The 17,093-nt window shown below is 42.7% G+C and overlaps 1 protein-coding gene across 1 annotated transcript in view; it reads right to left on the reverse strand.

The window, feature by feature from the left end:
* The window catches only part of LOC109911180 (cyclic nucleotide-gated cation channel beta-3-like), a 95,415-nt gene that overhangs the window by 13,847 nt on the left and 64,475 nt on the right, over positions 1 to 17,093 (reverse strand). The window contains exon 13 of the mRNA XM_048596143.1: positions 11,026 to 11,144. Within this exon, the coding sequence (XP_048452100.1) occupies positions 11,026 to 11,144 (119 nt within the window). The remainder of the gene's footprint in view (positions 1 to 11,025; positions 11,145 to 17,093) is intronic.

Below are 17,093 nucleotides of genomic sequence, written 5' to 3' on the forward strand. Positions count from 1 at the left end.
ATTTCTGATGTAGGGTCTAGGCCCGAAACGTCAGCCTTCCTGCTCCTGTGATGCTGCTTGGCCTGCTGTGTTCATCCAGCTCTACACCTTGTTATCTCAGATTTTCCAGCATCTGCAGCTCCTACTATCGTTGAGGCTGAATCTTACAGGTTTCTGGCTATGTCTGATTTTGTCAAGTTTTTTGGAGGGACAGGAGGCCTAGAAGCAAGCTTGTCCTATTTTAGCAAACTGACCTCAGCAATTGCTACCCTCACCTAGCTGCATTTTGTCTAAACACTCTGCTAAACATGGATAACCAGGGTATATCTGCATTCAGATTCCACCTCAGCTCATGCAGTATCCTGCTGTAGGTGCCGCAATGGCTGAGTGTGTCCACCAGATGGCAGTGAGAATGGGCTGCCTGCAGGGTGAGGCCTGGAAAGTCAACAGTCACTGTAGCTTTGGATTTAGGAACAGACAGAGCCACAAGCTCATGTGGTACCCATTCAGAGTGGCATCATCACAAAAAGAATTTGACATAATTGATGGTCCTGACAAAGAAAGTACCTTTCTCAGGTGAAGAAGTATCAGTGGACCTGACATGTTAACTCTGCTTTCTCTCCATAGATGCTGCCAGACCTGTTGAGTTTTTACAGCAATTTCTATTTTTATACCTTCTGAGGTAACTGTGGACAGCCTATTGGGCCTAGAAATAAGTCTGGTGGAATCCTGGGAAGATCCAGAAACAAGGAAGTTGAGGATGGTGGTGCATTTGACAGCCACTGGTAAATTTCGGTTATCAGACCTTTTTGGGAGCAAGTCTTGTTCCTGTAGGCTTCCATTGTCCTAGGCTACCTGGTACAAGATCAAAACTACTAAGGCCTGGTGATCAGATAATAGTATGGAAAAAGCTTATAGTCTTTCCGTAGACAATCTGTGCTCGAATAGCCTCCTGCAATCTACATCTCTGCTGCCCCTGTGTAGACAGGTGTCTGCTAGTAGCAGCTCCTGCTGGTATTGGTTCTTAACTTGGCTCTTATTTGAAGTCCAAATAATTATGTTGTCTTGTTAGGCAATCCCCTGGAATCGAGAATGACTTGCTTTCAGCTCAGTTCAGTGGGTTCTGAGGTGGCTGATAATTCCGATATGCAAACTGCAGACTGTCACATGCGGGGCAGGTAGTGCTTGAATGGTTGGTTAGATAGGTTTTTTGGAGGTTGGTGCACTCCCTCTGATACCTTCATCTTGCCTCCATACATTTCTGATGAAGTCTTTCAATGTGTTTGGTGCCATGCATTATAAGTCTTTTCAAAGAACAATGCAGCACAGGAACCGGCTCTTTGGCCCTCCCTTTTCATTTTGGTCCATCACAAGCCAGGAGGTGAGGAGGTAATGGCCTAGTGGTATTATTACTAACTATTAATCCATTGACTAAGGTAATATTCTAGGGGACCTGAACTTGAATACCACTGTGACAGATGGTGGAATTTGAATTCAATAAAAATCTGGAATCAATGATAATTATGAGACCATTGTTGGTTTTCGTAAAAACCTATCAGGTTCACTGGTGTCCCTCAAGGAAGGAAATCTGCCATCCTTACCTGGTCTGGCCTACATGTGACTCCAGAACATGGCAATGAGGTTGACTCTTAACTGCCCGTTGGGCAATTAGGGATGGACAGCAAATGCTGGCCTAGCCAGTGACCCCCACATCCAATGAATGAATAAAAAAAGAGACACCAATGAGTCAATGGAAATGTTTGGCCCCTTCAGGGATGCTTAAAAGATATCCTTAAAGCATTTCCATTGTCTTGTTCCACCCAGCAGAGCTCGTTTTCAGTGATTAGCACCTTGAACTACACAATGCTATTAAACCACTCTTCCTGTAACTGTGTCATTATAAGATCCAGCAATCCAAAGTAATACAGTCTACTGTCACCCATAGTCACCTGTTACGTCAGAACTCCAAGGTGTAGATTTCACAAACAAGCCTCTAAAGTGTAGATAATACCTGCAGCAATGTTCCTCCCAGCACAAGCAAGGCAAAGAATTTCAAAAAAGCAGGTAAGTTGGTTTGAAGGTAAGGGAGACTTCCTGTCTACACATCTGCTCCCAACTGTCTGGAATTGTATTTGGGCTCTTGATCCCTTTGAAGGTACCACCCATTATGTCATGCCCCTTTTAACCTTTCCTCCTTGACCTTTTGAACTTGGCTCCCCCAAATCCAAACCCTGGACTCACCGCAGCATCATGGTGGTTCCAGAAGAGGTCACTGTGTCTGTTTAGAACTGTTGGGAGTATAGAGATGCCAGCTGTCCTATTGGTCGGCTGTACCCTAAGGTGGGACTTAGTACTGAAACAGATATGGGGGTCTTGTCTTAATGACAATAGAATTAAATTGCTGCAGAACCGCCCCTAGGACTGTGGGCTGGATCATGTTGGGGTGAGAAGATCCCCATAAAATTCAACCTAGTAATCTCTGGAAGATTAACAGCTAACTGGCAAGGATAAATTAATACAGAGAGTAAGGATTAAGTGATTAATGGCAAAAGGTGTTTAACAAACTTGGTTGAGCTTTTTGATGAGCTAACAGAAATAGTGGATGAGGATAAAGCAGTTGATATTCTGGAAATGGGCTTTCAAAAGTCACTTGTTAAAGTATTATGGATACCAGCACTGTAGACTCTGTAGGAATTGCCTAAAAAATCCAAACTTCTAATGGGCACACCCATCTACATCTGGAACCCTTTATAGTAGAGCACTTATAGTAGATTAAAAGTGATTGTCACAGGAATCAATGTGGACATGAGGAATTTTATTATGTAATGAATGGTTAGGATTTGGAATGCACTATCTGATAAGGTGGCGGATACAGATTCAATAGTAGCCTTCAAAAGGAAAGAAATATAGCCCAAGTATAGCGTAGCAGTGAATGGGGTGAATTGGATTACTTTTTCATGGCAGAATGTGAATCCTATACTTTGCAGAATTAGATTGATCTCCCAGCAACAAAGTCACAGCCAGTATGCCCTGTGTGGATATCCTTATTGAAGAACTCTTCACAGGTCACGTAAGGAGTGGTATGCCATGCCGTCTGTCAGAATTGATGTACTCTGTTAGGCACTATTGAAAAGTTGCTGTGTGAACAGATCTAAATCCATATTGAAATTGGAAAGGTACAAAGCTGATTCACCAAACTAATACCAGAGCTTAATAGGTTCCATTATGAGGATAGGTTGCATAAGCTTGAATTGAGAATGTCGAAGTGTAATTGAAATGGTACTTAAAAAGATTAGGGGCTCTGATAGGATAGATATAATGAAACAATTTCTCCTTGAATAGCAAATGGCCTTGGTACTTTTTTCTCATCTCATTCTCAAGCTTCTCCTAGGATTCCAAACATTATAGATCAACACTTCAGCAATTTATTTCATTCTTGTGTTATCAAGAAACAATTGAAGTCACTGAAAATTGCAAAGGCTATGGGTCTTCACAATGTCCTGGCTGTAGTACTGGAAACTTCTGTTCCAGAACTAGCTGAGCTGCTCCAGTGCAGCTATAACACTGGTATCTATCCAGCAAAGTGGAACATTGACCAGGCATGTGGGACCAAATCCAGTGAAAATTAGGACAAAATCCAACTCAACAAATTACCACCCTATCAGACCGCTCTCAAACTTCAGCAATGTTATCGATGATGATTCCAGCTATGATTTGGCATTACTCAACAATAACAAGTAAAATCTGCCTACCTGCCCTCCCTGCACCATCAGAAATTTAATTACTGAGGACTTTGTGGTCAAATGGTGTTAAGAGAAAGCCTATGGGACGGGCCGTTTGGAAAGTCTGCCAGCTTTCACCATGTGGATTGGTGTGATGTTGGAGAAGTGTGGGTAGGGGCAACTCATGCATGGGTTCTCTGGGCCTATCGTTGGGACTTCACCCCTGGTTATCTGTCTGTTTAACTTTCACCCTGGGCTCTTGAATATAGTCACCAACCAGACTCCAGACTTAGCTGGGGGTTTTGGTGTGGGGGGACCTGCCTGTTCGTTTTAGTGATGGCCATCAATCTACTGCTGGATATACAGGGCCGCTAGCTTATTCCATTGGCCAATGCTACTCTAATATGAACATATAAGCATGAAAAGTACCAGCAGAAGTAGACTATTCGGCCCCTTGAACCTGCTGTGCCATTCAATAAGATCATGACTCTGATCTATTTTTGTTTCATATTTCCATCTACCCCTGAAAACATTAGATTCCTTGCCTAACAAGAATGATATATTTCTGTCTTAAAATAATTCACTAACCGCTGTCCGCTCCCTTTTGAGGCAGAGAGGTCCAAAGTCATTCGCTCCTCAGAGAAAAAATTCCCTGACTATCTGTCTTAAAAGGCAACCCCTAATTTTAAAACAGTGTTTCTCAGTTCCGGACTCATCCTCAAGAGAAAACATCCTTTCCACTTCCATTTTATCAAGTCTGTTTAAGGTCTGGGTATCCCTCACGCTTCTAAACTCCAGTGATAATGGACTTCCTCCAGAGAAAAAGGTGGAACTCTTCCCTTAAAGCAATCAATGCTGCTCCCAGCATAAAATCCAGGGTTATGGTTATTTGGTTTTTAGCTGGTGTCGGTATGGAGGTTATGTGTTGGAATGGACAAGCCGTTACAGTAATTTGGAACTGGTTCGCTGAACTAATAGAATTTTTCCTGTTGAGAAGTTATAAGTCTAGACAGAAATGGTTATTTTCTTGGCAACATCCAAAGTTAAAAATTAAAAGTTTAAGAAATTCAGCCACAGTTGTAAACAGAGTATAAACAGAACTCTATGAATTGTATGCCATTTGTGCATGCAACATGAGCTATACTTAGAACAATATTTCAAAAAAAAAACAAAAACTCCCTCAACATTTAGTATCCCCTTATCCATGGCAATAAAAGGGGATCACATTCTATAGCTTTAGAGCAGAAATTGAATTATATTTGGGCCTGGCCATGGATTTATTTCTGAAACTGAAATGATGTTTGGTTCATAAAGTGTTGTTTTCTGGTTTCAGGTGTTTGCTCTCTATGCTAATTCTAGGGGATGTCTAACTATCAGTGAGGAAGAGCAGAACATACTTGCTGTTTTTGGGAACATATGCAAATCTCAACTGCCTCTACATAAAAAAAAGTGACATTATCAGACCTTAATGCAATTTCAACATTACTTTATACAATGTCTCCTCACTTTCTCCATTACATTATATATGTATGTATATAATTGCTCTTACATTTACCACTTCCCATCTCACCCCAAGTCTCTAGCTTCACAAATATAGGTAGCCTGGACATTCTGTAATTCTTCAGGAATGCACTGTCTTCTAAGAATGCTAAGTTTTTGCTTGAGAACTGTTGACATTGATTCTGATCTATGAATCAATTCTCTCCTGAAGAATCTTTTATCTCTTGGATATCCTTTCTGGTGAATTGTGTTCCTGCTAGACCCAGGCATTAATCCACTATCTTCAATGGATGATTTGTAAACTCCTTAACTTCCTTTGCGTAGCAACTCCTCTTCCCTGCTAACTCAATGTGTTGCCCCAAAATATCATTTGGGGCTCCTGTAATTTCATGATTTTGGGGTCAGTTAGCTCAGTTGGCTGAATGACTGGTTTGTGATGCAGAGTGAAACCGACAGCGTAGGTTCAATTTCCACACTGGCTGAGGTTACCATGATGGTGCTGCCTTCTCGACCTGACCCCTTGCCTAAGGCAGGGTGACTCCCAGGTTAAACTACCCCAATTAGTCTAAAAGAGAGCAGGAAGCACCATTTATTAATGAATATCCGTCATGGGAGATGTTTGCTCTGTTCAAAGAAATACTTTCTTCTGTACTGTAGCCAGGATGTCTGGACCAGGCAATTACATTTTCAATTGAGTAGGCATTTTCATTTTTACAATCTTTTCCTGCCTTTCATGGCTCAAAACACAATGCATTTTCTCCAGCACAAATTTTTAAATGAAATTCTCTGGCTGAATAGATCGGACTTTATAAATCTTCTCACTGAAATTGCAGTTATTTGTGAGTAAGCTGATGCTTTCAAATCTTCAATTTATTCTGACTGTCCCCAAATGTATCCAAATTTGCTTTTTTTTTATCTTAAATAAATTCTGATGCCTTCCTGATCCCTCAGCCCTATTATAGATCATTTTTCTGCCTGTTTCATGATCCTTTGCAGGTGTATCTCATGGAACCTATTCACAATGGTGACAATGCTAATTCTTGTGAGGTGAAAACTCCCACATTTACTCCATCACTTTCCCTTCCTGGCCTTTGTGTTGTATTTCTGAAGTTCTACTTACTTTTAGCGATATCTAACTTTACTTCTGGAAACCTTTATTCACTTCTACAGAGTCTCCTTCACAAAGGCTTTTAACTTTTTCTCAGTTTGGCTATTTTATTTTCCCTAACCTACACTTTTCTCCCTGCACCTCTTACCAGTTTCTTGGTGAAGGTTTATCTATGGAGTGCTGAAATTAATCAGTCGCTACTTGCACAGTTGCTGCTGACTGTCAATCTTCAGGTTTCAGCTGCTAACGTGTATTTAAAAAGCAGAAATGCTCTTAAAAATGCCCTTCAAAAAATCTTCCTTCAGCAACAAAGGGGATTCTGTCTGCCCACTGCTGACCACCATGTCCTTTTGCTGCCAACGATCTTCCATTCTCTATGCTGAGTCTAGGAATTGTCTCATTACGTGGTGGAGAATAGACTACTGATGGGTTTTAACAGAAAAGGTATTTGTCTACTTTAATAAGGTAGTTCATTGCAATAACACTAGTCACACCTTACGTTAACTTGCTCAGCATAATTACTGAGGATTATCAGGAGTTGTACAGCACTCACCTGTTCCTTACAGCAACACTTTTGAGATCCCAACTGTTTCTGTACAAAGTCTACATGACATTATTAGATTACGTGGAGCACAATGCATCCACATTAACTCCTTCAGAACCATGACTTATACAACACACACATATTTCCACTGAAATCCTTCCAGCAGCTGGAAATCCCCTGTTTGATGTGCAAAATAAAGATCACAGGCTACATAGCTACAGCATTAATGTAGCTCACTTTTTCCTCGACTGCTGCAGATAATAAGTTACAATGGAACATTTATCAACTTCCATAACATTGTATTTGATCAGCTGTCCATTTAATGTGCAGTGGCACATATCTACAGCCAAATTGCCCTCACATTTTACTCAGGAATTTTAAAATGACATTTACAGCATGAATAATTGCCTAAATAGGACAACAACTACTCCAAATATTAGAGAATTCAAAGGCGTGTGTCAGGTTGAGATTGGTCATGAAATGACTCTTGTTATTGTCATTTTGAGTAATTCTGAGGCTTTCATTACTCATTGATCCATAGTTAGACATAGCCTACAAAAAACTGTGGCATCTCTTTCAATTTCTTGAAGAGAAGACAGAGTGAAGATCTGATTGAAGGATTTAAAATCATGAGGGGTCTGGATAGAGTAAATAGAGGGAAAATGTTCCTGCTTGTGAAAGGATTAATAGAAGAGTCAAACTAATTTGTGAAAGAAGCAGAAGTGAGAGAAAGAAAAATATTTCATGCAATGAATGGTTTGGGCCTGGGCTGCAGAGCCTCGGAGAAAGGTGCAGGCAAATTCAATCAAGACATTCAGAGGGAAATTAGGTGGTCATTTGGCATTTTAATACAGTCAGTTTATTGCCACTTTACTTCTGGTGTTGCCTTTGATTGTATGGCAGTTGGCATGATGATTTTTATGATATAGCCTCATCTCCAGTATTTAAAGTGACAATCCAAAGATGGAATTTGGAGCAATTGAGAGTTGGAACAAGAGAAGACAAATAATAAGAATGGATTCAGGAAGGTCACATACTCACCCCTGTCTTAATGATGTCTCCCTTGATGTACTTATGGGGCCTATGTGGAGCTCAGAAAGTCAACATTTGGAGCACTGAAGCCACTCATGAATTCAGTGCATGAAAGATTTTAATGAACTAAGCAGGTCAGGAAAAGTGAGCACAGCTGCACATTCACATAAATCCTGTTGTGTGCATTTCCCCATCCCTTTAGTCTGCTTTAACAAGCTTATCCCTCATCGTCAATCTCATTAAGTGCACTGCAGCATTGCAGATATAGAGGAATACATGCCATTATACTCAGTCATGTGTTTACCCATTATAGGAGGAAAGAACACAAAAAACAAAGGAGGGAGAGACAACCTGAGGTGAGTCTGAACACAACATACAGTTGACAACTGCAGAGGAGGCAGCCTGCCATTCTAGTATTTCGTGCTGACAGAGAGAGATGGGGAGAGAAGGTGTGCCTCCTCACCTGACCCACCCTCACACCTCAGTTATCTGGTAACAAAAGCAAATATACACTTACATGTAAAAGATCTTCTGGTGTATTGGTGGTGTCCCTACTTCTAACCCTGAAGACCTGTGTTCAAGTCCCACCTCTCGTGGATGCTAATATGTTTGCTGTTTTTAATAGGAAGGCAGTTTAACTTGATCTTGCCCTTTGAGAAATCACTGTCACCGTTTTAGTCAATGTGAGATGGGTGTGGCTGGCAAGGGCAGCATTTGGTGCCCATTGCTAAATGCCCCTTAGAAGGGGATGGTGAGTTGTATTCTTGAACTACTGACGTCACTGTGGTATAGGAAAATCCACAATGCCGTTTTGGAGGCAGTTCCAAGGTTTTGATCAGCAACAGTGAAGAAATGGCAATATATTTTCTAGAAAGATATGTGACTCGTGAGCTTGCAGGTGGAGTACTCATATGCCTACTGCTTTTGTTCTTTGAGGTAGTGGTCATCAGGAGTTTGGAAGGGGATGTGAGAAAAGTTTCCTGGTGGCAAAGTAGTAGTTCCGAAATGTGCTGTTCATTGATGATGTGGATAATGGCTTCACTTACAGTACTGTAGGGGACAACAAGCAATGCAAGTGTGTAGTTTGTAACAGAGCTGTCTTCACTATCAGCACACAGAAGGTGGCGGAGGCAGGATCACTGGATATTTTTAAGACATAGGTTTCTTGTTACCAAGAGAATCAAGTGTACCCAGTCTCAGGCAGGCTCAAGGAGATGAATAGGATATTTTTACTTCTATATAATATGTTCCCACATTAATATGTAGCTGGTACTGCATTTCCATATTGCTTTCCTACTCCTTGTCATCCTTGTTTTTATCCTCCTGCTCCTTGGATTTATCTGCAGGCAATCTGCAGCGTGTTTCTCCTGCCAGTCCAAATTTCACTGCTGGACAATATCATGTAAAGTGCAGCCCAACATGACCATTCTGGAGACTTTGCTGCATGAGCACTGACTGGCAACAGCTGCCGTTTTGTTTGGGCACAATTTGAAGCACATCTTCAGTATGATGATGATGTGTTCCACAAATTTGGTGGTCATGTAGCATTCACGCCATTTGATTTCACAGGTTGGGCTTCTGACAACTGTCGTCAAATATTGAAGGGCATATCCCTGTGTCCTTTTGCAGGCACTGCTTAAGTCTATTTTCAGGTTGAAAAGGTAGAAAAGCTTAGATGAAAGCATTTTGGTAACCCTCCAGGAATCTTGTACACATCTGGAGAAATAGCATCCTGTGTTTGAACAGCAGCAGTGCATTGACCAATTGGAAGTCCTTCTGCTTAATCTGGAGGTGCGTAGATTGCCATATGGTTACACAATTGGTAATGCCCTGCAAGCAATGGGAAGCCAGCTAAAAAGCACAAACCTGAATGTCTCCTCTTTCTGAGTGGTAACATCACAGGTGAAGGTCAGATCAGTGGCAGCTTTGACAAATAACCCATCGTTCCCTTACCTTCTGCTGTAACTTGCGGACTGGAAGACCTTGGCTATGTCTCCAACAAAAGTTGAAAATGGCGGTAGCTTTGACTGGTAGCCACTGGTAATGATCACTAAGTCAGCTAGAAGCAGGATTTCTTCATGGAAGCTGCAGGTATCTGTTATTGCCTAATGTGGCAATCTGAGCTTCCTGCAAACACTGCAGCTTGGCCATCTCATGGAAATACAGCCAGTGTACTCAGGTCATGTCCCCTGTGAGCTGACTCTTTTTGTTCCCCCCCTACCCTAGCCCTTACTGCTCCGTTCTCTGTCTAGCTGCACATCTTTTAATATCTGCTGCCAAAGGGTATATTGCTCATTGCCGGAGGTCCATTTCAATGGAGGTAAGGTACCATCCATCGTAACATGATTCAGGAAACATTCAAAGTGTAGAAAGTATATTCTCTGCAAGAATATTGTGAGCAAGCCCTTTTCCACTAGTAAACAAGAAAGTGGCGGTGAGTATGGAGCACAGATTGTGTCTTAATCAGTCTTTGCAACCATCGCTTTCAATGGCAGGTATACTGTGCAAACACAGTGGATGAGATTTTAAAGTTAAATATGTTGATATATCAATCCAATTGAAATATCATGTGGACTTTCCAGCTTTAAACAGGTATTGAGCCTAATCCATGTGTTCCTCAGTGTTAAAATCCCCCCATATGAGCTTTGCTTCTCATTCTAATAGCAAAAGTTCCACATTTGGCGGTGATTCCTAAATATCAGCTCACATGTGGACAACTGACTTAACTGATAAGAAGCACATATCCTTCGGCAATCCTGACGCATCACCAGAACCTTCATAAAAAGAAGGTATTTAAAAATTGTTGCCAAGGGGTCTGCAAACTCACTCAAGATGAACGTAATTTTTCCACTAGTAATACGTAAATATCACCGACCTAGGAATACTGGCCATGATGAGAGACACAACCACAGGACAATGCTGTCCTGTTTCCAATCTGCCACAATGGCTTTCCCTAAAAGCTTACATCGATATATTCGACTGCCATTGTTTTAATACTGTATCATCTTCAAAAATATTTCAGAAAGCTTTTCCTGAACCTTTTGGATAGTTTAAATTTCACATTTTTATGAATATGATGTATTTATTTTTCAACTTTAGCATTGTTCATTAATTCCATACCTAAGATGAAACACAATTACCTGATTTCTCCAAATACAGACCCAGCTTTCAAAGTAACCGAAGCCTTATTGTCATCAGGTCCACCGAGCACCTGGACTTGTCCTGACTTGATGATGTACATTTCCCTGCCTACATCTCCCTGAAATGTAAGATATGAGGGTAAGAGCCATTTAATACTGTCATGAATTTGAGCCGCATTCTCTCTTACATTGAAGTCCTGAAATTATAGTTGGCTCAGCCTTCCCATCAATCTCTTGAGTCAGAGGCTTAAAGATTCAAACGTGATTACAGGTTGGGAGCACATAATACTGCCATGCAGTATTTAGAGAATGCTGCACTATCATGGATTCTGTACATCTTTGAAGTAGACCGCAGTATTCCATTGATGTGCAGCCAAAATTCTTCCCTCATCCAATAACACTTTACTTAGTCATTTCACTCATTGCTGTTTGAGGGATTTTACTGTGTTCTCATTGGCCACCATATTTATCTTCAAAACCAGTTCTTGTCCTAAAATGTAATTTATTGGCCAAGCAACCCGAATAGCCAATAAAAAATCGAAAAACATAAAAATGCAGAGAAATAAACCATTTAATTTATTGCCACAATATTGACTGAATATAAATAGAAACAGAATAAGTTTTGTGTCTATATTAATATTATTTACTTCACGTAAATAGAAACCTAGAGATGGGAACGTGTAACAAGGTTTGGAGCATTTGGTTTTCTTAATTGAGGTAGCATTTGTTAACACCTTAACATAGAATTCATGTGCAAATTAAATCTCAAGGATGCATCTGTGAAATGAAAACAACTCCAATGTCCCCCTTTTTCTGAAGAAGGGTCTAGGCCCGAAACATCAGCCTTCCTGCTCCTCTGATGCTACTTGGCCTGTTGTGTTCATCCAGCTCTGCACCTTGTTATCTCAGATTCTCCAGCATCTGCAGTTCCTACTATCTGCTTGATGTGGAAGGTTTTCTTGGGGCCTGGGATGGGGGTAGAGGGGAGGTGTAGGGGCAGGTATAGCACTTCCTGCGGTTGCAGGGAAAAGTGCTGGGGGTGGTGGGGCTGGTGGGGAATGTGGAGTGGACAAGGGAGTCACGGAGAGAGTGGTCCCTCCGGAAAGCAGTTAAGGGTGGGGAGGGAAAAATATCCTTGGTAGCGGGGTCAGATTGCAGGTGGCAGAAGTGGCGGAGGATGATGCGTTGGATCCGGAGGGAGTGGGGTGGTATGTGAGGATGAGGGGGATTCTGTTTTGGTTGTTATTGCGGGGAGGGGGTGTGAGGGATGAGTTGCGGGAAATGCGAGAGCTGCGGTTGAGGGCGTTTTCGACCACTGTGGAGGCGAAGTTGCGGTCCTTGAAAAACGAGGACATCTAGGATGTCCGGGAGTGCAATGTCTCATCTCGGAAGCAGATTGGGAATAGTGGATGGCATTCTTGCAGGAAGGTGGGTGAGAGGAGGTGTATTCTAGGTAGCTATGGGAATCGGTAGGCTTGAAATGGATACCAGTTTTCAGGTGGTTGCCAGATATGGAAACAGAGAGGTCCAGGAAGGAGAGAGAGGTATCGGAGATGGTCCAGGTGAACTTAAGGTTGGGGTGGAAGGTGTTAGTGAAGTGGACGAACTGTTTGAGCTCCTCGTGGGAGCATGAAACGGCGCCGATACAGTCATCGATATAACGGAGAAAGAGGTGGGGGATAGGGCCAATGTAGCTTCGGAAGAGGGATTTTTCCACGTATCCTACAAAGAGGCAGGCATAGCTTGGGCCCATGTGGGTACTCATGGCCACCCTCTTTGTCAGTAGAAAGTGGGAGGAATTGAAGGAGAAGTTGTTAAGGGTGAGGACGAGTTCAGCTAAGTGGACAAGGGTGTCAGTGGAGGGGGACGGGTCGGGCCTGCGGGACAGGAAGAAGCAGAGGGCCTTTAGGCCATTTTCATGGGGAATGCAAGTATATAGGGATTGGACGTCCATGGTGAAGATGAGGTGTTGGGGACCAGGGAATTGGAAGTTCTGGAGGAGGTGGAGGGCATGGGTGGTGTCATGGACGTAGGTGGGGAGCTCCTGGACCAGGGGGGAGAAAATGGAGTCGAGATAAGTGGAGATAAGTTCGGTGGGGCAGGAGCAGGCGGAGACAATGGGTCGACCAGGGCAGTCAGGTTTGTGGTTTTTGGGAACACTGCAGCCCAATGGTATCAATGTGGACTTCACAAGTTTCAAAATCTCCCCGCCCCCGGCCGCATCCCAAAACCAGCCCAGCTCATCCCCACCTCCCTGACCTGTCCGTCCTTTCTCCCACCTATCCACTCCTCCCACCTCAACCCCCACCCCCACATCCTAGCTACCAGCTTCATCCCCGCCTTCTTGACCTGTCCGTCTTCCCTTGACTGACCAACCCCCACCCTAACTCCCCATCTACACTCACCTTTACTGGCTCCATCCCTGCCTCCTTGACTTGTCCGTCTCCTCTCCACCTATCTGCTCCCTTATCCATCTTCCATCCACCTCCCCCTCTCTTTTTATTTATTTTAGAATCCCCTTCCCCTCCCCCATTTCTGATGAAGGGTCCAGACCCGAAACGTCAGCCTTCCTGCACCTATGATGCTGCCTGGCCTGCTGTGTTCATCCAGCTCTACACCTTGTTATCTCAGATTCTCCAGCATCGGCAGTTCCTACTATCTCTGAATTGATGGTTTTAAGGCTGTTTTATGGCTCAACCTAATCTAAATTTAGGCTACCACACATGCTTTTATATAAAAAGGATTTTACTAAAAGAAACAGCTGTGTTCTAAAATGGTTCAGTTGCATAACAAAGTATGTGACGGAACTTGGTATATATGTATTTGCAAATACGTGTGTATATATCTTATTTTAGATTGGCCAGGATATCCTTCGATTGACTGGCGTCCCTAGCACTGACACCATTTTAAAAATTCTGTTGTGAAGCCAAACAATGACTGACAGCTTAGAGCTGCTCCACACTGTTTCTGATATTTGCCCTGGACCTGGCAGACAATGTGGAGGTTTGACATCCTGCTTTGCGGGCAGGGACCTGAATGTCATGTTGTATGGGGTGGTGCACAGATGGGATGTTCTCTTCCCCCAGGACCAGCAGAGGAGGCCATGACACAAAGCTATACCAGCCTCATGTTTTTTTTCCCCCTGGGTCAATGCAGTAACAGCCACCTGTAAGCATGCACAGAAATGTAGGGACAATGTATTTTAAATTCACCACTCTGCCAGCATCTTTCCTCCAATATCTCATACTATCCCTACCATTCTCACTATTGCCTGCAACGTCTTCCCTCACATTCTCACTGACCCTAAGCCCTATACTGCTAGCCTTGCATTGTCTCTGTGCTGCCCTACACACTTGCTTGGGACACTTTCTCATCTGCACCAAAAGTAACAGCCATGCCACTCACTTTCATTTCCCTTACTACTTGCCTGTTTCTCATTCCAGGAGGAAAATGCCCCTCAATAGGGCAGAAATACAGGTGGTAGGCTACCCGACATTTGGTTCCTCACCTCTCATGTGGAGAGACTCCTGATTCTGACCACCCAGATTCTGAGTGACTGTCCAAGCCCCTGGACTGGACGCTGCCCTTGACTTACTGTGCCGGGACATTCTGACTGAAGGTTATCTCTCTTCACTTAATGAAGGACTAGTAACAAACAAGACACACGTTTTGTGTCTGTGTAACAGCTGTATTGTAAGCCTGAGGGGCCAAAGGCAAGGCAAGGCAAGACAATACAAGGCAGGGTGCTGTCAATATCCATGTAGGCTTAGAGTGAGTAAATGTTAGAAAGTGAGCAGATGCTTTCCTGCTCCTCTGATGCTGCCTGGCCTGCTGTGTTCATCCAGCTCTACACCTTGTTATCTCAGATTAGAGTTGCAGCCTGGTTTAGGACATGTGCTGGGTTGAGTGGTGGCAATAGTGGTATGGGAGGGTTGCGTACTTATTGCTTCTTCTAGTAGCCAAGCAGGAAACCCCAATATCTGAAAAATCTCGCCCAAGCTGCAGGAGAAATATTTTACATCAGATGCCTCCTTCTAGCCAACTGTTGTAAATGCAAATCTGCAATATGTGACTCAAAAAAAAATAATGTCATGCTTATACAATTGCTTTGTCATTCATTCTGTTACAGTATGTGGGTACAACTGGTCAATGCAACAACATTAGTATCAATTCTAAGGTGCCCGTGACAATGTGGTGGCAAGCTGCTTCTTTAAATTGTTACTATCCATGTGGTGTAGCTAGACCCAGAGTGCACTTAAGAAGGGAGCACTGTGATTTTGACACCTTGGTAGTAAAGAGACTCTTGCTGGAAGTGAAAATTATCTGATCATCCCTACTTGCCCATAAGAAGGTGGTGGTGAGCTACCTTCTTGAACCATTGCAATCCATTTGGTGTACATGCACCCACAATGCTGTTAGGGTGGGAGGTTCAGGAGTTTGACCCAATGACAGTGAAGGAGTGGCGATATATTTCCAAATCAGGGTGGCAAGTGGTTTGGAGGGGAACTTGCAGGTGGTGGTATTCCCATATAGCTGCTGCCCTTTTTTCTTCAGGTGGTAGTGGTTGTGAATTTAGAAGGCGCTGTTTAAAGACTCTTGATGAATTTTTGCAAGACATCCTGTAGCTGTTACTCGCTGCTGCTATGGAGTACTGGTGGTGGAGGGAGTGGATGTTTGTGGATGCAGTGCCAATCAAGTGGGTTGCTTTGTCCTGAACGGTGCCATGCTTCTTGAGTGTTGTAAGAATAGCACAACCGGGTAAGTGCAGAGTACTGACATGTACCTTGTAGATCATGGACAGGCACTGGGGAGCCAAGAGGTGCAGGATTCCTAGCCTCTGGCTTATTGTTGTAGCCCCAAATGGCCGAGTGAACTACTTAAACAGCTGCAAAATCATAAAGAATGAAAATTGATGGATCACGACGTTTGTACCAGAAACAATAACTGCAAATCCAGTCCTGTTAACCTTGCAAAGTTATCAGAATTTGGTGCTTGTGACAAAATTGGGTTAGCTGTCTCACAGACTAGTCAAGAAACAGCCTAATCTAGACCCACAAACAGAATTTCATTGGTTGGACTCATACCTGGAACAAAGGAAGAGATTTACGGTTATTGAAGGTCAGTTATTTCACCTCTGGAACATCTCTGCAGGAGTTCCTCAGGGGAGTGTCCTAGAACCAGCCATCTTTAGCTTCTTCATCAATGATTTGTTTCCCTCCACAATAAGGTCAGAAGTGAGGATGTTCACTGGTGATTTCACCATGTACAGTAATATTCATGACTCCTCAGATACTGAAGCACTCCGTGCAGCAAAACTTGGACAATATACAAACTTGGGCTGAGAAGTGACAGGTAACATTCATGCCATATAAATGCCAGGCAATGACCATCTCCAAAAAGAGACAAACTAACCATTTTCCTTTGACATTCAATGGTATTACCATTAATGAATCCCCAACTATCAACATCCTGGGGGTTACCATTGATCAGAAACTGAGCTGGACTTGCCATACAGATATAATGGCTACAAGAGCAGATCAGAGGCTAGGGATAATGCATCAAGTAACTCCCAACTCCCAAAGTTTGATCAAATATTCCCTATTTGCTTGGATGAATGTAGCTCCATCAAGAAGTGAAAAGAATGACCTGATCATCCATTTAAGGTGCACTAAAAGAGATGTATTTTGGCCAAAACACTGGACAGACCCCCATACATTTCTTTGACTATTAATGTGAAATCTTTTAGTTTCACCTGAGAGGGTAGAAGGGGCTTTACTTTAATGTCTCATCTGAAAGGATATACCTTCAATTGTGTAGCCTTCCCTCAACTTGGTACTTAAGCGTAAGCTTCGATTACATGCTGAATTCACCGAAATGGAATTTACATTAACAACTTTCTGATTCAGAGGCAGAAGTATTATCACTGAGCCAAAGATAATGCTGTTAGCTTGTTTGGAAACGTTTGGTTTGATTATATAAATTTCGTTGAAACGCATCACATTACGTGATACTATCATGAGTGAAGTGATACATAACACATATCCCTCCCTGAATCAAAAAAGGATTTA

The sequence above is a fragment of the Rhincodon typus genome, chromosome 4 (assembly GCF_021869965.1).
Source record: "Rhincodon typus isolate 14 chromosome 4, sRhiTyp1.1, whole genome shotgun sequence".
In the NCBI taxonomy this organism is placed as follows: Eukaryota; Metazoa; Chordata; class Chondrichthyes; order Orectolobiformes; family Rhincodontidae; genus Rhincodon; species Rhincodon typus.